This window comes from Melospiza georgiana, chromosome 2 (genome assembly GCF_028018845.1).
Source record: "Melospiza georgiana isolate bMelGeo1 chromosome 2, bMelGeo1.pri, whole genome shotgun sequence".
Classification (NCBI taxonomy): domain Eukaryota; kingdom Metazoa; phylum Chordata; class Aves; order Passeriformes; family Passerellidae; genus Melospiza; species Melospiza georgiana.
In genome coordinates, this window is record NC_080431.1 from 116469897 (window position 1) to 116494619 (window position 24723).

The 24723-nt window shown below is 38.7% G+C and overlaps 1 protein-coding gene across 3 annotated transcripts in view; it reads left to right on the forward strand.

Annotated features, from left to right (window-relative positions):
• DSCAM (DS cell adhesion molecule) overlaps positions 1–24723 on the forward strand; it is a 467715-nt gene that overhangs the window by 49895 nt on the left and 393097 nt on the right. For all 3 annotated transcript variants that reach the window (XM_058045375.1, XM_058045376.1, XM_058045377.1), the window contains exons 2-3: positions 15898–16215; positions 21723–21869. In XM_058045375.1, the coding sequence (XP_057901358.1) occupies positions 15898–16215; positions 21723–21869 (465 nt within the window). The remainder of the gene's footprint in view (positions 1–15897; positions 16216–21722; positions 21870–24723) is intronic.

Below are 24723 nucleotides of genomic sequence, written 5' to 3' on the forward strand. Positions count from 1 at the left end.
CTGATGATGCATTGAAATATTAGTGAGGCCACATTTGGGACTCGATACCCTGAGAAATGTTAGATATAGAAACACCTCTATCAAAAACCTGTGCAAGACAATGATGTTTGCAAACCTGCTGTCCTGATGATGAACAGAACTGACTGCTGGGCAGAACTGACCTTTGAACTGGTCATAAAATTAAAGTATTTACAAATGCATAGGAAATTTAAAAGCAGATAGAATTTTTTCTCTTATTTCTGCTCTCTCATGATTTGCTCTTCATCAGCTTCATGGGAGCAAAGGAATCTTATTCCTCCTTCCTCTGCCTTCCCTTTACCCCTTTAGTCAGGTTTGTGTGTCACTGTCACATCTATTTGAGGTTACCTCTGTATCTTAGCTATAGATTTGTGTGTGTGGTGGGGCAGCAGCCTCCAATCGTGACTTTCCAGTCTTACTATTGATATCTAACACTTAAAGCAAGATTAAAAGGATAAATATTAGGATCTTTGCCCCACACACAGCATGACCTCCTCATGTCTCACATCCAGGCCACTGAAGCTGGCTTGGGCTCTGTGTTTGCAGCAGAATCACCTACTAGAGACTCAAGCAAAGGCTGATCTTTTGGTAACCATTTGGAACCAACACAGAGTTAAAAAGAAAAAAGAAAATAGTGATATATATGAGACACTTTAATTCCCGTTCATATTCCTACTCTAGCACAAATGTCATTAAATTGTAATAGTGATTACACATAATGACTACTTGATACTTTGATTTTGCTCAAAAGATCCCTTTTATCTCATCATTATTTACACTTTAAACTCTGCTTCACAATCTACATGGCTGTCAATTTGTATGATGCACATACTTAATTATCTCTGATTAGGAGCAGAAGTGTGTGTGGGAGAAACTATTTTGCCAAATACAGTGATTGTATTAAGCCTTAAATATTATGGTTTAGTGTGACTGATGAATGAAAAAGGTGGATTTTCAGCTTGGTAGAGTTGGCTCATGAAGATGAGAGGTGAAAGGTGGATGCTGTGGTTTGGAGCCCCCAGGGAAGGTGATTTTTGTCTTGGTTTAGCACAGGAGATGCAGCTGGAACATTCCAAGAGGTACCAGCAACACAGGAAATATTCATATTTCAACATATATATTTATAATATAGTTATACAATATATATTTATAAACATATTTATATATTTACTATTTTATATATTTATAATATATTTATATTCAATATATATATTCCAAGAGGTACCAGCAAACACAGAAACACTTGCTTGAGACAGGTTGTTTCCAGAAAAGGTTGAATTTTAGGACCTCTCTGCTCAGCCTTTTCTTGTAGAATCCTTCAACATCTGCCCAGCCCCAAAAAATGAGTTAAAAAAAAATAGTGTTGAAAAGAAGGAGAAAGACTTACAGAAGGAAAAGGAAATATTTAAAGGTAAGTTGGGATGTGATACAAAATGGATGGTTTCAAACTTAAAGATTGGGGGATTTGACAAGTGTAGGAATAATTGGTAAGAAATTCTCATGTAATTGGTGAGAATTTGTCTTCCAGGACTGAAATCTTGATGTAAAACCCTGTTAAATCCTGCAGACTTGGACAAAAAAAAAGTGAAGGTGAAAAATAGTGAACCTAGAAAATGCCCAAATAACCTAAGTGTTTGAAAATGGGCATCTGGGACAAAGCATCTCAATCCCTAAGGAACTGATACTAGAAAATGAACTTAAAATAACTTTTTAAAGTTCTGGAAATGCCAGACATTAGATGTGTTCGTTTATTTTATCTGCTATTTTATTTTGGGTTCTTAATGTCACAGATTTTTGTTGTCTTCAAGGGCTATGGTAGAGAACTCTAAGTTACCAGGCATTAAAGAACAAAGTTTTCAGAACACATAAATAAATGCAATACACTGGGGAAAGAAATCTGACAGACTTAGAAAAGGAAAGTTGTGCTTGGCAAATTATTACAGATTTTTTTTCTTTGAGGGAATCGAAGCAGGTGGGCAAGGAGAATGGAGTCAGAATAACATAACTAGGTCTTTAAAACAAGTTCATCAAAATGTCATATCAAGCATATCAAGAAGAAAGATGCCATGGGGTAAGAGAGGTCCTCATGTAGATTAATGACAGGCTAGGAAAGAAATAGGAAACATATAATTGATTTTCCTGCTGGAGAAAAAACCCTGTCAGTGATCTGTGCTGGTTCATGGGTTGGTGACATAAATGAACTGAGGGAGGTTATAAATATTAAAGTCTTCTGATGGAACACTGTTCATGAAACCCCAAAATGCACAGAAGGATAGCTGCAAAGAGTTAGAAAGATCATGCAATAATGGGGAATAAAATGGCAATTGGGGAAGGAAATGAGTGCAGAGCACTGCAAACAGCAAAGGTAATTCCAGTTATTTGTGTGATACTGGGCTTAAAATTAGCTGTCACCACTAGGAAAGGATTGTGACAGCCCTTCCCTAAACATCCTTTATCAGCCTCTGCTGGAGCACAGGTGATGGGTACTTGGACATTTGGAATAACACCCCATTCTACTGTTACACAAAAGAAAAGGTGATTTATTTTTTTAAAAAAAAGAAACTGAACACTGAAGAATTCTTTTTCCTTTCACTAAGATTTATGTTGAACGTTGTCATCCTTCTCCCAAAAGTGATAACAAAATAAATGAGTTTGTGCAGTTACTCTTGAGGCTTGGTCTTTGTAAAATGCTCCCAAGGAAAACTGGAAGGGAGGAGGTTTGTTTGGGCTGAACTGACACCAGAAATACCTTCCTTGGCTGCAGAAGGTCCAAGGACTTCATTTTCATTGCACTTCAGTGAAAAAATGATACACTGTTTTTTAAAAAACTACTGGAAAACACGGAAAAAATTCAAATTTCAATTAAGTTCAAATAATGTTTTTTTTTTTTTTTTTTTGCTGTTGCTCTTTGAGGCTTGTGATTGCCTTGATGTGACACAGAAATCCTGATGGGGGGAGCAAATGGAAACCAAGATTTTCCAAGTAACAGCTCAGCAAGTTGTGTGCTTATTTTTCAGGTGAACAAAGAGGCCTTCAAGGCAAGTTAGTGTTATATTTTGTCAAGAGTATATAATAAGTAAATCTGTGTTATATTCTCCTTCTGTACCATCCTAATCATATTCCAATACATATAATTTCTGTTCCTCAACTGATTAACATGCTAAATGTGCCATTTCCAAATTGAATGTTATCTTGGGAATATTCAGAATATTAAAATACTCTTGGATAACTTATTTTTACATTGGTAGTGTCTCCCCTCCATTTCAGATGTGATATTAATATTGAGTGATGTTGTTTTAATTTATTTGAGATATGTTGAATTTCTACTTGAAACCTTTCCTCATCCAGCAAAACCCAAATTCCTGAGATCTTGTCTCCCATTGAGGAAAAGGAATTCCTCATGGGCTGTGTCTATTTTATAATGCTATTAATATACTTTTAAAAATATAAATATACTATTTTATAATACTATTAATATACTTTTTTCTTTGTATGCTATGTTGTATGAATTATACAGTAAACCCAAGACAAAGAGAATGACAGATTGCAGTTGTTAAGGCAGTGATCATTCCATAAGTTGTCTGTCTGTTGGTTTAGTTAAGAAACAAAATTAAATCCTGAAGACTTGTTTTGCACCTACCTTTTTTTTTTAATCCTCTTTTTCTTTCCCCTTCAAGTGATAGGTAGAGTGAAAAATCTTCCTTTTTTGGTATTCTTTTTAATTAAGATTGCAGTAACTTGTCACAGCTCTAGTCTTCTACTAAAATAGCCATGAATGCTAGGGCATTTCCTTTTCCTTTAATTTAGTGAGATGTAAACAAAAATCCGTACATCACGGTGATCTTGAAAGAAGTTTAGGAAAAAAATATGAGCAGTAACCAAGTTATAATGCTGCTTCTCATCTTCATTGTAAAATGGAACCATGGAATGGTTTGGGTTGGAAGGGAACTAAAATCTCATCTCATTCCATCCCCCTGCCATGGCAGGGACACCTCCCACTGTCCCAGGCTGCTCCAAGCCCCAGTGTCCAACCTGGCCTTGGATCCAGGGGCTCCACAGCTGCTCTGGGCACCTGTGCCAGGGCCTGCCCACCCTCATAGAAAAGGATTTCTTCCCAATATTTAACCTAACCCAAACTTGTTTCAGCTAAAGGCCATTTCTTCTTGTTCTGTCACTGCACGTCCTTCCATTGTATGTACGCTTAAATTATGTTGAAATATTCTATTCTACCTTGTTTTGCTGTAGTACGTGAGTATGTGGTATGTATTATGTGAGTTACTCTCTGCCTCTGTCAGTCCTGGCTTAATTTTCATGATTAATAGAGCTAAATCACTTTCAGAGGCCATCAGCAATTTCATCATTGAAACAGCAACTCTGTACAACTTCTGTTTGCTCTGCACCAGCGAGACTGCTCAGATCTGTTGCTGCTAGATGCTTTGTGCTGCACAGAAGCAATTGCTATGAGGGTTTTGTGGGTTTCTCCTTCTTTTCCTTCCTCTCTCCTTTTTGTTTTTTGGATGTTCATTGAGAGCCATCCCCTGGGTGAGCCAGGCAGCTGTGCCCTCTTCCCTCCTGGGCTGGTGCTGGCTTTGGAGCAGAGGGAAGCGCTGCTCTGGTTCTGCTGCTGTGACTCAGCCCCAGCCAGCCCTGCTGATATGACAGGCAGGCTGTCACAAGGAATTCACTCACACCCAGGGCTTGTCCCCACAGCTGGAAAAATCCAGCAGGGATTTTAGTGCAGCAAAATGTTTGAGATGTGCTGCGTGCTCTGCAGAGGCTTGAGAGTCCCCACCAAGCAAGGAAATACAAATGCCAGGTGAATCTGTGGTCCTGGAGGGATTTCTAATCCACAGAGCCATTTCTAGATCCTGCATGTTCTCTCCCTTCAGATTAATGTTCAGGGGTGTGTGTTTTTTTGCCTGTGACTCAGGAATTTCTTCCATTCCTGCATTTTCTTTCTCTGCTGCAGATTTGGGGAATAAGGATTTGTTCTTGCATAAATCACCTGCAGTCAACTTTGACATGAAAGAAGAATCATGGTGGGGAAGTGGGGGACAGTAAACTTAACACTTCCAGAATGGAAATGCTCTTATACCCTAATATTATAAATAGCTTGATGCAAAAAACGCATCACACTAATATTAAATTTTGTCCTTGATGTGCTGGTGGTGAATTTGGACTGTTAAGAGTACAGTTCAACAATTCCTAACTAGGAAATCCAGTAGAGTTCAGGGCTACTCATCTCTTTAGCAATTTCTGGAAGAACTCTGTTCTTCAGGAAGTGCTACCAAGGTTGCTCTGCTTATTATTCCCATCATGGGCAGGTTTTGCACTTTCCTTTAGCAGGGACTACATAATGTGGTACCTAAATGAGTGCCAGCATTGGGAATACTGTGCCACCAAAGCTCTCACCTAATTCTCCCTGCATTTTCTATCAATGCCCAGTGTATTTAGCAATGTTTGTGTGATTTCTTGCAGTAAAACCTCGTGTTTTGTATGCCTGTGGCTGCCAGAATATTTCAGATCCCCCTGCTTGGCCATGCTGGAGGAGCTCCCCGATGGTGTCTGGGTAGAGGCTGTGCAGGCTCAGCTAAACCCCAAGCCTCCATTCTTACTTTTCCCTTGGGGCAATATTGCTTTCCCTCAATGCATCCAAGGAAAACACTTCTCCCCCAAAGTGACTCAGTGTGGGGGAGGAGTGGGACACAACCAGGCAACATCCAAATTTCCCCCTCTGCTTTCCTTCCCCCTTCTCTCCCCTCAGAGCTTTGGAGCAGAGCTTTCTGTGGTGTATGTTCAGCCCCATTTTGGATTTACAGAAACTTTTAAGGCAGTCAATTTCCAGCTGTGCCAACAACACTTGCATCAGGTTGTAGATGCAGGAGCCTGTTGAACTTGCCATCATTAAACTGAGAACTCCTGCAGGCTTCTTGAGGGCAAAAAGTAGCATTATGGAATCATGGAATGGCTTAGGATGGATGGAGGGCCATGAAGGCCAGAGCATTTTCTTTTCCTTTAATTTAGTGAGATGTAAACAATAATCAGTACATCGTGGTGATACTGAAAGAAGTTTAGGAAAAAATATGGGCAGTAAGCAAATTATAATACTGCTTCTCACTTCATTGTAAAATGGAACCATAGCTCATCTCATTCCACCCCTCTGCCATGGGCAGGGACACCTTCCACTGTCCCAGGCTGCTCCAAGCCCCAGTGTCCAACCTGGCTTTGAACTCTTCCAGGGATCCAGGGGCAGCCACAGCATCTCTGGGCACCCTGGGCCAGGGGCTCCTCACCCTCACAGCAAAGAATTCCCTCCAAAAATCTCATTTAAATCTACTTTCTTTCAGTTTGAAGCCATTTAGCTGATTTCTCTTTTGTTGGCCACTTTTGTAGGTACTCGGCAATAACAATGGTGTGGAATAACGGACCTGAGAGATTGAGGTTAAAAAAATCCCGTGACATTTTGGGGTTTTCGTTCTTCTTCAATTTCCTAGCTGGGTCTTTGGCAAGATTGCTCTGCTGGGAGGTTCGCTCTGGCAGTGGGGTTCACTCACCACAAGCAGAACTCACCCACATGAATAAGGATAAAGGATAAGGTCCTGTCGCAAAGGACACCCAAAGGATAAGGTCCTGTCCCAGAAGGGTGTCCTGGCTGTTCCCTGCATCCAAATGAAAGAACCTTCATGGCTTGCATGATTGGCAGAGTCTTCCTCTGGGATGTGGGAAAGGTGACAGAGAAGTCACCAGACTGTGATACTCAAAATGGAGCTGACTGCTCTTCTCTAAAACAACCTTCATGGAATTTTGTCCATATGTCATCCTGACATTTAACTACTTTCACTGAAAATTTAGATTTATTTTGCTCTCATTTTTGTGTGAAAGAGATTTTTTTTTTCTAATTTTTCTCCTTTCTGGACAGATCTAATAAAAGTATGCTCAGCTTTGCTGTTTATTTGTAAAACCATGTTGGTCCCATTAGGATGTGAAGTTGGTGGCCATCAGGACTCTCTCAGAAATTTTGAAGACATGCCCCAGATTGAAACCTGTTAAATCTCAGCCAATAAGGCACGGAAAATAATGGCTCTGCTTATGGAAAAAGTGATAATTTTATAAACCAGTTAAAAGGATCTATGCAAATATGGATTAATTCCATTTTTCAAAAACCTAAGATGCATCTAATTATCTTTATTTCTTTCTCATAAAATATTTTTGAGAGAAAAATAAATCTAAGTCTCTTCTCTAATTTCTGTCCCATTGATTTTGGCGTTCTTGCTGTCTGTTTCTTTTGATAGGAATGAGTGGAATTGAGATTTTGGGTTCAAGAAGCACAGATGCATATTTTTTTGCCCATAGATTGACAATTATCTGGGTTTTTTTGGTTTGGGTTTTTTTGGTTGGTATTTTTTTAACCAGAAATTATTCCTGTTTAGCTGATTAAAATCTCCCATCACTTGCATTTATTGCATTGTGCACTCCACCAAAACCCAAACTTCTCTCCCTGCCTTGTGAGTTCTGCTTCTTTTTATGGTTTCACCTGAGAACCTTTTCTTTTAATTGTGGAAGCCTGCTTTGATTTAATGGAAGTTTCTGTCCTCTGAGAATGATAATGCAATGCTGAGTGCTTTTTTTCCATAGTGATTATTATTTGTGGGCAAAACCAACTGCATACTTAATTATCCTCATTAGTGGTTCTGATTTTGAAACTGATTCAAATGAGAAACCCTTTGGAATAAAAGGTTGAGCATTGACACATTGAATCACAGTAGCAATTTGAAAAAACCATCATTTTTTGGCAGGTTTTTTGGTGGACATATAGCAAATTTATATTGTTGAGCCCTAAAATACTGGCTACCCTTACACAACACACAGCATGGGAAATAGTTCAGCATTTTGAGATTTTATACTGTGGGAAGAATTGTTCTCTCCTTAGTTGACTTGACTTAAATCCGTTGTGGGTGGTGGTGCTTAATTGGTGTTTTTGTAATTGTATTAGTTTAATATCTTCATCTCTTTGCTAATTTTATTTTTAATATCAGATAATTTTAGGCAACTGATTTAATTTTGTTTTCCATGTTAAATCTATTTTGGTTTTAGCATTCTCTCATAATTCTTCTTTAGGGCTGCTTTCACTCTTCATTTTATTAATTCCTTTTTAATAAGATTTATTTTTGAGTCTGGTCAGGGCATCTTTATTCTTGAAGTTCTTGAAGTTACTTATTCTGCTTCCACCTGAAATTTACTCCTCCTGTGAGCTGTTTTACCCTCCATCCCCTCAAACAATGAGGAATGTTCAATCCCCATCCATTCAGAGGAGCAAAAGAAATCCCTGTCCAGAGCCAGAATCAAAGCCAAAGTTGTAAAAGTACATTTGCTTTCCCCTTGCTCTAATAAAAGTTATAATATTTATCAACCTTGTGTGCTAGTCATTAGATAAAACCCCTAGAGGGAGACACGATCACAGATGGATTATTGTAATGCCTCATCACTCTGATCTTTCCACAATAGCTGCAGTAATTTCTCTAGGTCACTTTGCATAGCCTGTTACTGGATAATTGAGTAGTGATAATAACATTCTTGTTTGTAAGTGTCTAATCAGGTTTTGATTCTTTTCAAATGAGGGTTTTTTTTTTTCAGTTCATCAAGGGGAGACGTATTGCAGGAAAAAAAGGATTTTTTTCTTAAATCTCTCTTTTTAAAATCTCATTCATGGTGATCCATTATAGCATCTTGAAAAAAAATTAAAAAACATCCTAAATAGCGACACAGCCCATCAGCATTGCATCCTCCCACCCACCCAGGCTCTTTCTCCCTCCCTGTGCTCTGCAATGAGTAATCAGCATATTTGTGATTGCATTTGTAATGTTTCTACTGCTTTGAAAGGCACAGCAGTGCATTCAGAAATGTTTCATTTATCAGTTCTCTGTGTGTGTGTGTTTATGCAAAAAAGATTATCTTAGTATACTGTATTGTTTGGATGTCAACAGGGTAATTAACCTGTAGTGTGATCCTGGTAATTCAGTTTCCTTAAATATAATTTGTTGTTTAGATGGCTTCAGCCATTCTCCTACAAAAGTTGGCTTGGGTTTATTTTTTTTTTTTGACGGCTTTTTAGATTAATTCCACTAAATTGTCTTACAAGATATTTGTATTTACAGTGAAAAATCAATATTTTATTTTCCTCTGTTAGGGAGGCCTTCAATATTTTTTGCTGACCATATGGAAAAATGAGGCTTAAATACTCACTTTAAAAACATTTTCAATTGTTTTGCTATAATTGGGTCTTTTGTTCTCTCTAGGTGTCTACCTCACAGGCATATGCTTTTAATGGCTGTGGCTACAATGATGTTTTCTTGCCTGCTTTTACCCTGATTTCAGGGCAGTGAAAAAGGAGCTGTCTGGCTGATAGCAGAGATAAGAGATCCTGAGGAGTTCCTTGAGTCTTAACATCCTTCTGACTCCCACCTGCCTTGCCACCTTCTTCTTCCGTTTTGCCAAATACATCTCTGTTATTCAATCTCTTCCCTGTCCTCTTTTGGGGATGAAAGGGAACATCTGGTGTGGCTCTCAGGGATGATCCTGTGCAGAGCCAGGAGTTGGGCTTGATGATCCTTGTGTGTCCTTTCCAACTCAGGATATTCTGTGATCTTTGTCTTTTTTTTTTTTGCCCTGTTTCTACTGAATGTTTTTACGCGACACCTCCCGCACCAAAACAAAAGAAAATTTAAAAAACCAAACAAAAAACCCAAACCCAAACCAAACCCAAAAAACTTAAAAAAAAACCCCCTATTTTTGAATTTTCTGAAGCCTGAAGATGCATTTAGGGATTGCTGGTGTAAGGACAGGTAAAGGCTGTGATGCTTTCAGGCTCATGCATGAGCCAGACAGGCTGAACTCACAGCACAAATGTCCATAAATGTAGACACCAAACATCCACCCAGGAGCTAAAAATGTTGGGGCACCTGTGCTGAGCTTCTCCACCGGACTGAGATGTTCAAGAAGTTGGGAAGTTTTCCTAATCCCTCTATCTGTTGGAGATGGTAGACCAAGGGAAGTGAGTGATTTCTCCCATCAAGGCAGGGCCTCAGCTGAGCCCAGGCTGGTTTTCCTACATCACCTGTGGAGAAGGCTCAAAAAACTTCTACCCAAGGCATGATGCCTCAGGTCCTTTAGGAAAAGGCTTCTTCCAGAAGGCATGAAAGATGTTGATATTTTTTGTTTTTCTTGAAGTTTGATTGGAGCTTGATGAGCTGATAAGATTACAGAGGTTCTTAGTCCTTAAACCTCTTAAGGGAACGTGTCTCATCCTGCTTGGCATCTGTTTGCAAAAATTTTTCCAAATGTCAGCCTCTTCTGGAATGTGCTGTCCCATCATTATAAAAAGCAGTCCTAGGTTTCTGCAATTCCAATTCAGCACTAGGAGTTTAGACTTTATTAAATACTGTCCTTTCTTTCCTTTATTTTTCTATTTTTATTATGTTCCTTGGGTTTGATTCTGTTTCTTGTGTTTAGGCAGCTGTATTTAAAAAAATTACTATTGAAGGTGGCACATATATATCCAATAAATCTGAAAGAAAACTTGATTGTTGCCCAGTTCCTCAATCACAACCTCATTAAACAGAAAAAGAGAGGGAACATTGATGTCCAAAGCTGTGGCAAACCTGAAGTTCTGTAACTGTAACACAGTTCAGGCTGTTTCTGCAAACCTGCTGTAGTGCAGGAGAGCAGTCAACTGCTTAATTGCATAATTTATCTTTTCTGTTTTGATTTTTATTTTATCTAAATAATCTCAGTGGTCTCTCGGCTCCAGACTTTCACTTTGATTCATATCTTTTAATTTATCTATATAAATATTTCATGCTGGATTTGATTAATCAAATGGATGAGAAATAATTTTTCCCTTAGTTTGAAATTGTTATTCATTTAAGACCAAACTTTCCACTTGCAAAGACATTACAGGAACAGCATTTAGTCCTTGAAAAGGGTACAGAAGGTGAATTAAATATAAGTATCAATTAATTGTTCAGAGACATTTTACTCATATTTTTGAGTGTGCTGAATGGTCTCTCAACCAAAAGTATTTCAGTTCTTTCAAGAGCTGAAGAGAAAAATGGGGCTTCAAATGGCCAATTGCAGAATAGGGGAATAGAGCATTGGAAGAACATGAGGCCCAAAAAACCAACTTCAAAATCACACAAGTGTTATTTAAACTTACTAAAAGATGAAAGAGCACATGATGAAAAGGAATTATGTACAGCACTGAGGCTCAGCATTGCATTCTGCCACTGAGTTGAACAGATACAAAATTTTCTTTTGTTCCATGAAAGCTGCAGGAAAATTTTCACTTTTGGCATCTTTAGGGTAAAGGTTCTTGGAGCTGAAACAATGTGAAGGGGAAATATTGCGGAGGAAGGGTGTGGTGGTACCAGCTGTGGGTTTCTCTGGGTGTGGATTGAAGGCCCTTGAGATGGTGTTTCATGTTTGGACTCAGGTGTTTATTATTTCTGATCAGAAAAACAGTCTCACTGCTGTGAGTTCTGCAGCTTTTCATCAGAAGGCACAAAATGCCAACAATCTCTTGGTACAAGGGCTTTTAAGACTGAACTATCCAATGAAGAACTGACACCTGGATTATTTTCCCTTTTACCCCAATAACTGATCCCAAAGAGCTGCAATGGGGACTTTTCTGCCCAATTACAAAATGCCACCCAAACCCATGGAGAAGGAGGAAGAAGAAGCATGAAGAAGAAACCCAGGACAACACCCTGTGCCCTCCACCTTGCTTCCATCCACAACATACTAAAAACCCCAAACCCTCAATTTCTCACCAAGTGATACACCTACACTGCTCTCCATAATCTATTTCACACTTTTGTGGATTCTGGTCTATCTTGAAGTCTGGGAAACTTTCTCCATGAATGAAGGTCAAAATCAGTGCTCTCCTGGGGGTCAGGGCACCCCAGAGCAGACACAGAAATGTTCCCAGTGCCCTGGGTTTCCACAGAAGGGAAGAGGACAGATGGTTTCATGGCTTTTGCATTTCTTCTCTGATCTCTTTGTTGGTGCTGATCCCTCCTTGTCACCAGGCTCCACACGGGGCAAGCCCAAGCTGGATGGATGCAGTGCTGTCATTTAAATGTAGGATCTTCTCTCTCACACCTTAGTGACACACCTTTCTGCCCAGGAAACAGGAGGATTGAGAAACAGCAGTTTCAGCCTGGTTTGCTTTGTAAAGCCTTAACAAATCCCTTATAGGCAGGAATATCACAGGAAGTATTGGCCAGGTCCTTGTAGAAGACCTTCAATGCCCAGCATGCACAGACCTGGAGGAGTGACCTGCCTGAGAGAAAAGGCCACCTCTGTAAAAACAAAAAATTACTCAATTCTCAGCTGTGCCAACAGCTGCAGGTGTTGGAAATGCCAAACCCAGCCTAAATGCTCCTGGCTGTGTGTCCATCCAGGTTCCACCTGCCCAGCCTGGCTCTCAGTGCTCAGTGTCCCTGGCTGGGGGAGATCAGCTCACAGCTCCACTGAGCAGCTTGTAAAGAATCATTTCAGTTGAAAAGAGATCTCTCAAGTGCCAACAGAAATTTTGCATCTGGCTGATGCATTCAGCACTTTGCTAAGCGCAGCAGCCCTGTCTCCCCTGAAAATCAGGATGAATTTCCTTGGCTGTAATGCTTTGTCAGTTCCCCTTATCGCTCCACGTACTTGAGAGTAAGAAATACTGATTGAACTTGCAAAAAATTTATCCACCTCCCATCTCCCTCCCTCTCTCCCCTCTGTTTTTCCCTCTCCCATACCTCTCTCCCCATTCTTGCAGGAGTGAGATCCTGGCTTCTATTGAGCCTTAGAATCCAGAAGTGCTTCTTGTCCTTTGATCCGATAAACTGTTGATGTTCTCCTTTATCCACTCAGCCGAGGACACAAATCTCTGCCTTCCTGCCCCAAAGTGCCTGCAGGTGCAGATGGTTTCTCACCTTTTCATTCCAGCTGGAGCACCTGAGCACTGCTGAGGTGCTGCCTTCCTCTTGCTTCCCTCCAGAATTATTGGTTTGGTAATAAATAACCCTCATCCAGGAAGAATCTTTTCTTCCTTTTCTTCCCTTACACTGTGAAATGGTGTGATCTCTGTCCAGGCCAAGTGCAGTCACTCAGCTGCAAGAGTTTTCAGTTCTGCCTTGGATGTTATTTTCTCTTTTATGATTGCCTTTTATTTTTTTTCCATTTTTCAGGTATTTCTCTTTGCTGTTTTATTTCCATAACTTTCATCAGTTTCCCCAACCACTCTCCCTTACAACTCTTATTCTGAGCTGCTTCTCCTTTCTGAAAAACACAGTGTTTAGCTGGCTCATATTCTATCATTAAGTAACATATAATTAATTACACATCATCTTTGACTTGTCTCAGCTTCAATTAGGTTTCAATAAATCACTTTTTCTGTCATTCAGCTAATCCCTTTCTTCCTACGGAATGTTCAGGAGAAATATCTTTTTAATAAAAGCTCCTGAAATCCCATTTTTGTCATTGGATGTCTCCAATGTGGCTTACACAGTGAATTCCACCACAAAAAGCATCTGGGCTGTCAGCACTGTGTATAAGTGTGTGTATTACAGCGCTGTGATTATTTTCCAGGGATCTTGGTGTGTTTGTGGCTGCCATTAGGATGAATGTGCAGCAGATGCTGGTTTAAAATGAAGCACCATTGTACTGGCTGATGGATGCAAAGTTTGTCAAAAGTAGGGAAAGCTTCTACAGGGGATACAAAGCAGCTGGAAAAATTCATTGTTAAGTGCTGCTAGTGTGAGGCTCTAGTTCAGCTGTGCTGTGTTTGGTTGGGAAGTTACATTCTATGGAAGTGTCAAACAGAGTTCTGAGATTCTCTATTTTTATGGCATTCATAATTTGGTGTTTACCTCTTTGTTCTTGGCCAGGAAATCTACTGGATTTGCTTGAATATCTGCTAAGAAGCAGCACAGCACAATAAAAGCTGGCAAATGTGAACTGTGTTTATTACTTCCACGTGAATGTCTTGTTGGCCAATGGAAATTTAAATGCCCTGTTGATTGTTTCATTTGTATTTGCAGAGAAAAGCTTGTACAGCAGATGAACAGTGCTAAATTGTTTTTTTTTCCCACTTCTCTATTGTTACCAACAATACTGTTCTCTGCTTCAAAGTACAACTATAATTAGAAATGTGATTATGTAAAAGTGGCACCATCTTATTCACTCCTTCTGAATGAGGATTCAGCTTCTTCCTGTGTTTAGTCCTTTTGTGCCTATTTTTGCTTTCCAGATGCCTGAGTTCCCCTTGGGATTGCACCAATCTCTAGGTTTTAGGTGGAATTTATCTTGCAGGGGATTTATTCTGTGCTGGCACCTGCCTCATCCAAATGCAGGAGCTCAGCTCCACAGTTGAAATTTCTCCTTTCTGAAGCTCCAAGTGCCTTTCAACCTTCTCTGTGCCACTCATTTTTCTGCTTCATGCCAGGCATCTTTCCCTATTGGAGAGGTGTCTCTCTTTTTTTAATTTCCAAGGATTCCCAGAGCCAGTTTTGCTCTCCCTTGAGTCTCTCCTGATTGATATTTAGAATAAACACCTTTCCACCTTGTAGCTTTGTAAATTATCAAAAAAGAGAAGAAAAAAATTGTCTATTTTGTGTTCCAAACTATCATAAAATGCAGTGGCAGAGTTCGACAAGAGAGTTCATGGCTTAGCATTGGGATTGCAAGTTCTTTCTGCAGGATTAAAGAATCCATCTTGTGCAAATGAAGGCTGCCCTGAAATCTGCCTCATGTCCTCCAGTGGGGTCACCTTTTCAAAAACTGATCTCTTACCAGCCTTGCTTTAGAGAATCCTGTCAAAATCCACTTCATTCATGATATAATGAAACATTCAACATTCAAACTCTGTGTTTGTGTCAAGCAAAACTGACCATTCTTTTAAAAACAAGTGAGCACTATATGCAAATGCAAATCAGATTGATGGTATTGGAATTTATCCTACCATTTATTGGAAAACAAAAATCATGTGTTAGGCTTATCAGCTCTCCAACAGAGTTTAGGAAGGTACTTCAGAGAAAATGTTGGGGGACTTTTAAACCACCTGGAGACTTCAACTCCTCCAGTGAGAGCTGAATAGCCCATGGCAGAAGTGGTTAATCTTGTGCTCTGTCCAATATTGGCTCTTTACAGTGATGCAGATTCTTCAGTTTAGGGCTGGGACTGGGACTCCATGGAGTCACATGGGAGGCAGAACCAAGATTTCCATAGGCACCTGGGTATAGAGGTCTTTAGAAAGACCTGACCAAATGATATAAAACATTTACTTAGCTGTATCTGTATTAAGTATAGACATGTGTTACTATTAAGGAGTTATGGGAATTTCTTTTCACTGTTTTCTCAGTTCTTTTTATAACTTTATAAATAATTTTTGCCTTGGGAAGACTGTAATGATAAATTTAGGGATGCTAACAGAAACTGCCTGTGTTCCAGGCAGAAATTTAGTCTCTGGAATTTCATAGAGGCAGACTACTGATAGATTTTTGCAGGCTGTAGGAGGAGTGCTCCCTCAGCAAGTGCAGAAGTGAGTGGATCTGTGTCCGAAACACCAAAAGGGGTTTCTCATTTTACTTTTGGGTGCAAACCACTTACAGTGTTTAATCTGGCGGTATTATCTTTGAAATCAAGAAACATTTTATTATTTTATTTATTTATTTTATTTTATTATAATAAAATAAATCATCATCATCCAGATTAGCTTTGATTACCTTCCCTGGGCGTCGCGTTTAACTTGGCGTCGCTGTCGGACCGCGCCGCGCGCCGCTGAAATTCCTCAGGTTTTCAACGTCTTGTTCTCTTTTTTTCCTTCTTGTCTTGCAGTTTTCAGTGAAGAGCTACACGCCAGTCTCTACTTTGTCAATGCATCTCTGCAAGAGGTAGTGTTTGCTAGCACCACAGGGACCCTGGTCCCCTGTCCAGCAGCGGGGATCCCCCCGGTGACGCTCAGATGGTACCTAGCGACGGGCGAGGAGATCTACGATGTCCCAGGGATCCGCCACGTCCACCCCAATGGCACTCTCCAAATCTTCCCCTTCCCTCCTTCAAGCTTTAATAACTTAATCCATGATAACACTTACTATTGCACAGCTGAAAATCCTTCAGGGAAAATCAGGAGTCAGGATGTTCACATTAAGGCTGGTGAGTCGAATCTTTTTTTTTTTTTGGGTTCACACGGGATTAAGGAGGGAAGGAATTTGGGTGTTTCAAAGAGCAGATATCAGTCAAGGGACGTTGGCCAGATGTGTAACCTCTAAACTCTTAACAATATTAAGTAATATAATGAATTCTTTCCTCTCCTGTCCTCCCCAGTTTGAATTACTTTGGTGCTGGAAAGTTAGCTTTCCAAAGATCAGTTGAGCACAAATATAAGGAGAAACAAAATGATAATCAAATTAACAATCAAACCATGCTTGCACATTAAAGAACTGTGTGAGAAGAAGATGGATTTTGTACACGAGCTGGAAGAGAAGAGGAATGATTGGCGTAAAATCACAGCTCTCCTCATAAGTTTGTGGTCACTTCTGCTTTGTTTTGAGAGAGAAATTTGTGTCTCCTGCAATGATTCAGAAACTGATGTAGCTCCAGGGGCAGTGCTTTCTCTTTAATCTAAAGTATGCAAATGAGAAGGATGGTTTTGCATCTGTTTTCTGTACTGACTGGGTCAGCCAGTGGGGAATTACAGATCAATCAAAATCAGGCCTTTTGTTACAACACACAAACATGATTGCACAGCTTTTGAAGATTTTGGTCTATCTTCTTCAGTTAATTAAAATATTCAAACAAACAAACAAAAAATAATCTGGGAGCTGACCCTTGGCCAATGCAAATCCTTGGAAGTTCTTTGTTTGTGGTGGAGTTATGCTTGGCTTTTCTCAGAAGAGAACAACCTTTCCTCTGGAGATTTGTCTTCACAGGGGAAAAATAAACTGTGAAGAGTTAAAAACAGATTTGCCTGAGACTTTCTTTTTAAATAATAAAATGCACTCTCTTCTTCTTAACAATAAGTTAACATTCAGAGATCTGTAGTTTGTAGGCATCTGGAAAGGAAGAATAAAAACCAGGTTTCCATAAAATTCGTGTCTCATTAAAATTTTAGTCTAGGAAAGTGGGTTTTCTTGCACAAGAAGCATCCAGTAGAAGCAAGTTATCATGTTACATATATGGGGAGCTCTATGATGGTCCGTGCTTCTTATGAAATTATTTAGTTGTCCCTAAAAAAACAAAAAACTTGAAAATCAAAGATTCATACAAACACATTGTAACCAACTTTATGTTTAAAACTCCGTTCTGGTTTTTGAGCTTTTGGTTTTACTGTCATGGATTTGAGGGCAAGTTGTCTGCTAGAATTATATTTAGAGATAACATAATGTTTATTTTTGTCTTTTCTGGATGTGTTTCTCTGTCTCCATTTTGAACATCTTTTATACATTATTTTTTCCCAGGATTGCTTTCCAATTTTTACATTTCTTAGATAAACTAATGTGGTGATACAATGAGGCTAAAATTTGCAGTGCTGCTGGCTAAGGCTCTGAGCTGGTGTTCCTTTAGGTGTCAAATATTTATCCATGGAACTCCAAAACAAGATTTCTCCCTCTGCTTGAGAAATGAACCTTGCAAATAAAAAAAGGGCCTTGGAAAAGGACTTTGCTGTTGGCAATGTAGGTGCTTGGCTCAGAAGTTAATGACTCCTCTTTTTTTGCCAAGTCATGAATGCCCCCTTTACCTCTTTTCTTTTCTTTTGTAACCTTTTACCCCATTTCCACTAATTTCCCAATTTCTCATTTAATCTGAGGTTTGAATAGTGAATTCCTTTCCTTCACATGAGCTGATGCTGGGTCAGAGCTGTCCCTGTGCCTGGTGGCAGGCCACAGCTACCAGTGAGCATATTTTCCAAGGGCTGTGCAACCCCTCAATCACAGGAAAACAAAATTTGGAGTCTTCTGTGCATGGCAGTCAAGTGCATTTTATGCTCAGATGGGAAAACCTGGGCTGCTCAAATTTGAAATTAGAAACTTCATTTCTTTATGTGGTGCTCGCAAATGATTTCTGTTCATGTGAAATCTGAAAAATATTTCAGACTGGCATGAACTAACATGATTTTTTTTTCCTAATTTCCTGCTTCCAATGCACTCCAACAGCAATTGGTTTCCTAAGAACACAGAAGAAATCAGTGGATAATCTGGTCATAGCACAAAGACATAGATGGTTCTGCACATTTCTCAAAGCTTGAGGAAGTCTGGAGCTCATTTACCCCTTTTCCCAGGCATATGGGCAGCCGATACAAAAATTCCAGCTCACAGATAATTGTAATTGTGGTTTTGCATGTAATTTGAGATTTAGTGCAACAAATACTCCCAAAGTCCTCTCAAAAATCATAACCCCCAACCTGGACACCCAAACCTAATCCTCTTCCATGCCAGTCCCACATGGCAGTAAAGGTCTCCATTTTATCTTGAAGCTCTTCTGTGCAGTCATGGCAGTGAAGAGTCTACTTTTTTCTTTTTCTTAAGCAAAGGGTGACATTCTCATATAAATTAATGACCTGAGGACTTGGGATTAAAAAAAAATAAGAAAAAGTAAAAATCGGCCATTTATTCATGGAAACTGTCAAAACTATGATTTGGAAATAGCTGAGGAGCCTCATAAATCATAATAATGTAAGGGTTTTTTAAGCAAGGACATGAATAAACTTCTTTCCAGGTTTTGTGCCCCACATGGTTTCTGTGTCAGATTTTGTTGACAAGATCAGTTGGGCAGATTTTCAAAGTGGCCAAGTGTCACTATAGGACATGAAATAACACAACATGAACATGCTGCTTCTTTAAAGGTTAAAAGCACTTTTTAATTTCTGACTCCAACACTTATAGATTTCCAAAAGTGGCAGTGGATTGGAGGGTGACAGTGCCACCTCTCCAATGACACTGGACAAACCAACAATCCATCAAATTTCTCTTCCTCCATAAAAGAATGCAAAACAATAAGTTATTTACAGAAAGCATGTGAAATATTCATTACAAGAATGTAAACATCAGAAAGCTTAAAAAATCTTAAAAAATCAAAGCAACAGCCAAGTGTTCTGAAAAGTGCAAACACCTTCAGCAGTAAGTTGGGGTATTGCTGCTGAACGGGGAATGGTGGCTGGAGCAAGAGCACAGAAACAAATCAGCCTCGTTAAGATGATCCATGTGCCATTCCCTGGGTGTGGGACAAGGTCAGGGAACTGCTTCACCACAGGGCAGCCAATACTGAAAAGTCACTGCACTAAAGGTGCTTTTAATATCAGTTTAACAATCATAACAGGGCTAAGAATCCTAACCTTTCATTAGAAATCAATTATTGACTTTTTAAAAACCAGCAGTGTCTATTTTGTAATAGAAGATTAGGTTTTTTTTCCTTTTAAAAACATATTTCATTTTTAATTAAACTTACTTATTTTTGGTTAGGTCTTCTATAAGTTACATTGTTATAGCAATGTTTGGGATGGAGAACTTCAATCTTACTTTTTGCAATGGTAACAATGCACCCGAAAATTTGATGCTGTTTGCGTTTTGAAGACTGTGGTTCCATTTCATTACTCTGACATTTTCTTGAAATACATCCTAAGTGGGGCAGACATTTGGAAATTTCAGTGCTGCTGGTGTTTAGAATTGCCTTTGTAAACACTGAAAAGAATTTACTCACTTTCCAGCCAGAATCAGTGGGGCTTAATGTATTTGCATAAAAGCTTGTTCTGTTTGTGGACAGGAAAGGTGGGCAAGAAATGTCCCTGTAATATGGCAGCTCAGCATTGCTGTTCTTCCCAATAACTTTTACCCTCAGGCAGATGCAGGTCTCAGGCACACTGACATGTCCAGTGCACTCATCCTTGTTCTCATTGAAATGGTTTCTTTTGGCTCTGGTGATTCCTTTTTTTTTGCACCTTGACCTTGTGTTTCCATGGAGAATCTTTGTTGTACTTGTCTGTCCTGTCTCACCCTCTCACAGAAATGCTCATCCCTCACTCTTCATGGAATTATTTCAGGATTTGCCTTCTTTCCATTCTCCTACACAGTGCAACTTCATCTCATCCCAACATCATCAGTTTGGTGTGGTGGGAATGATTTTTCCAGTTGTGCTTTTATCCTCCTTGTCCATCCAGTTGTTCTCTTTTCTCTTCTTCCATTATATTAACTATTTCAGACTCAAGACAACTACTATGCTGATTCTAAACATTTTTTGAATCATGTTGGATTTTATTATAACTTTTTTTTTTTTTAATACAGTTGTGACTTTGTTTCTGTTTTTTTTTTTTTTTTTTTTTTTTTTTTTCCATTAACTGATCTCTTTCTGGTCAATCAAATGTAGCTCTCCTCTTACTCTCATTTCTCCGTGTTCCTGACACACATTTATTTTTTTCTCTCTGTCACCTCCATGGATTTTCTCCTTTGGTTCTCACTTCTTCAAAATCCTAAATGACACTGCCTTTCCCTTCTCCCCTCTGGATGTCCAATTCTCACACAGCACCTGCATGTACCTCTGTGCTCTTTGAGAGAGCACAAAACCCTTTGTGAAGGGAAATGTGGCTGGGGAAGCTGCACAAGTTACATGAAACATCATTTATCCACATAAATATGCAGTTCCTACCTGAGCCTCCTGCAGTTAGGTGAGGAAAGAACACAGAGTAAGAGATGCAGATGTTGAGGAAACAAAAAAATCTGGGAATGCGTTGTCTTGTTTTTCAAGTTCTTCTAAGCTTTCTGATGTTTACATTCTAGTAATGAACTTTCCCTTTTTTCTGTAAATACTTATTGTTTTGCATTCTTTTCTGGAAAATCAAAAATTTAATAAACTGTTGGTTTGTCCAGTGTCATTGGAGAGGTAGTGCTGTCACCCTCCAAGTCATTTTTGAAAAACTATAGAGAGGAATAGCAGATTTGTCTTTACAAGCAAGCTATGGGTCTGCTAGTAGATAAAACTAGCTCTGGAAGATAAAAGAAACAATGGGAAGGATTCTACTGATTGATGAATGGAAAAATATATTTGCTTTTACAAATAAACATTAGGTTTGCTGATAAAGGAAATTAGACATTGAGAGATGAAGGAAACAATGGGGAAGAAAAACACTTAAATTCCATAAGAATTAAAAATTAAAAAGGAGGGTTATATGTTAGAGGGCAATCTCTGGCATCAGGCATTCTGGGCAGTTTGTGCCTCTCAAGTACCTCAGCCAATAAGGAAAGAGAGAAGGGAAATGCACCCAGGAAATTGGGATAAAAAGGAGGCTGCATCCTCCAAAAATTTGAGACATTCCAGGGGAATGCCCCATGGTCTCTCCCTTTATTCCAATAAAGTAAAAGGACTCCTCTGTCTCCTCTTTGGACATAAACCTCTGGTGTTTGTGGATTAATTTTCCTAACACTATAAATGTTAAAGTCAGAAATTAAACATCCTTCTTTTTACCTTAAACATTCCAGTATCCACATTGTTTTATTCCCCATCCTATAACACCCGGAATGCTTTTGTATCAACTTGTGTGTGCCATTGACTGAGATGAGAGCTCCCAGCCTGATTCTGGGGGCACTTTGCAAAGCTGAGGCAGTGGGTGAGGTGTGGGGCTGCAATTCCTGTACCAGTTTCTGTAACAAAGGCTCCTCTTGTCCCTGCAGTTTTACGGGAACCCTATACAGTCCGTGTGGAGGACCAGAAAGCCATGAGAGGCAATGTAGCAGTGTTCAAGTGCATTATCCCCTCCTCTGTGGAGGCATACATCACTGTTGTCTCATGGGAGAAAGACACAGTCTCGCTTGTCTCAGGTAGGCTCTTATGGCTTTTTATTTTTGTTTCTCCCAGCTGGCAATGGCAGAGATGTATTGCATTTGCAGAGTGCCCGACAACAGAAGGAATGATGAATCTGACTCCATGTTCTCAGAAGGCTAATTTGTTATTTTATTATACTATATTTTATTAAGGAATACTATACTAAATTATACTAAAGAATACAGAAAAGATACTTACAGAATGCTAAAAAGATAATAATGAAAACTCAAGTCCCGACACAGTTGGCCCTGATTGGCCAACGAGTGAAAACAACTCACACCATAATCCAATGAAACAATCTCCAAACACATTCCACATGAGCAAAACACAGGAGAAGCAAATGAGATAAGAATTGTTTCCCTTTTTCTCTGAGGCTTCTCAGAGAACCAGGAGCAAAATCCTGGGCAAAGGGATTTTTCAGAGAATGTGAATGTGACAGAGATGTTTCCTGTTTCTTTTTTTTCCCTCCCAAAAGCCTGATGTTTGCTTTGGTTCAATTATAACTGAGTGGGATGTCATCCTCCCAGTAATGTATTTCACTTCAGTGTTGCTGCATCCCTGTGACTCTGTGTGTGTGACATGAAGGCTTCAGACAGCCCTGCTTTTCTAGGCTGCTTGAGGGGAAAATAACATGGTTTTTGTTTTATACCAGACATAAAACCAGCTTTCGGGTGCTGTGGCAGTGGGTTTGCATTTTAACTTTGATAGAGAGCTCCTGCATGCCAAGGAAATTTGAGTGTCATAAACATGTGCTGGGTTGTAATTGTTTTTAGTGGTGATGTTACTCATGGATTAGAAGAAATCCCGGGTCTAAATGAGTTTGGTTATGTTTAAATGAGGTATGTAATCAATATTTATAGTTTCATAGCATTTTAATCCCAAATATCTTCACAGATAACAGTGGAGGCTTAAGCACTGCTATAAGCTGAACATATTGAAGCGAAAAAATCTGTAGTAAAGCAGTTATGTGCATTAATCTATTTACTGACAGAGGGAGAAAATGTGAGGCATTGTTCAGGAATTTGGGCAAAGAAAATCTAACATTTTAAAGCATACACATTGCAAGAAATTCATGGGAGAACAAATGGGTAGGAGAAATATTTTCAGTATAGTACATATCTGAATTATAGATAATGCAGAGTGCAGTTGTTGTTGCACATACAAATGATTTATATGTGCAGAAATTGGAAATGTATTGTTCCAGGGCTGTGCAGAATGGAAAAAAAAATAGTTTGAGTTAAATGTTGTACAGTCTACTCGGGAATATGTTTGTGTTTATGATGCTCAAACATGTGGAAATGTTCCTGTACACCCCCTCAGTATATTAATAATTTTTATTTTATGGAAAATTGTGTCATTGATGGCAATACCTGTGTCTCTATATGGCTCATATTATAGATTTAATTTCTCTCCATGTTTTATTGATTCCTGACATCACCTTGAAATATTTTCCTCAAAAATTATAATTCAAAGACATTTCTAAGCATTTGGTAGATATTTAAAACCCATGTAATTGATGATCAGTTGTTCTACGTTGCACTGTCTAAGCTTGGTAATTTCACTTCCTTAATATGGTTTTGGATTTTGATAATATCATAATTTTTTGTCATGGAGCAACTGCAGCTGGGTGTGTTTGCACAGAGGTCTGGAATATCTGAATATCTGAATAAACTCACCAGCACCTCAGCCAATACAGAGTTGTATCTAAATGCAAAAACCACAAGCTTTCCATTATTCTGTATATATTGATGCAGAATTATGCTTAAGGTTCTCTAAACTATGATTTCAACTAATTAACACAAGGTTGGATGGATGTGTTTATTTTGCTTAGTCTTAAAATAATCTGCTGCATGGTGCATGTACGTCTGTAGGTGTGAGTCTTGGCTGGAGGAAAAAACATTAACTTCTTCATGATTAACTACCTTAATTTTTTTTCTAAGTTTAATCATTCCCTGTTATAAAAAAAAAATATGCATGTTTTCTGTGGAAACATAGGCTGAGAGGACACAATCTGAATTCCTTCTACCTCTGTGAAATCTGAGAGTGGCTCAATCCTACCTTTACCCTGGAATCAGGAGGAGGGGACATCCAGGTCTCTGTAATTTCCTTTTTAAGGAAAAAATATGCCAGCTCTTCAAAACATTATAGCTGCCACTTGCAGATAATTTATTTTTTCTTAGCTTATATTGTTTTTAATGCCAAAATGTTTGGGGAATAAAACAGTGTGATAACAGTCAACTATATAGGTCTAAATCTATTTTTTTTTCCTTTATGCACCCTCTGACAATGGTTGACAAGGCTACAATCACTAAAAATCTATTACAAACTTTACCAAGTTTCTTATTATCTCACAATCCCTCAATTCTGCAGTTGGCAATTTAAATGAAAATAAAACATAGTTCATTAGAACAGATGCTATAAAAAACCCTATTTATTGTATTTTTTTTTATGTGCAAAACCAGATTCTTTGGTCTTGCACTTAGGAAAGTATTGGAAGTTATTAATTATTGGAAAATATCAAGTTCTCATTTGTTTTCTTCTGTTTTTTTTTCCTTCTAAATAACTGTTTTATTGGTTATTCATTAACATCTTCAAAAAGGAAAGCCAGCTTGAGGGGAAACCTCTACTGTAAAAGGAAGAAATATAAAAATAGTTATAATGATATATATATAAAATATATATTTATATATGATAATATGTAATATATTATATATTATAGTTATATAGTTATAAATATATTTGAGAGTGATGCTTATGATGGTTTGAAGAGGAAAAGGTTTTTGTGGGGGAAAAAAAGGTAATATTTACTTGAAAAGTAAGAAGAGCAAAGAGAAAAAGAATCTGTGGGAG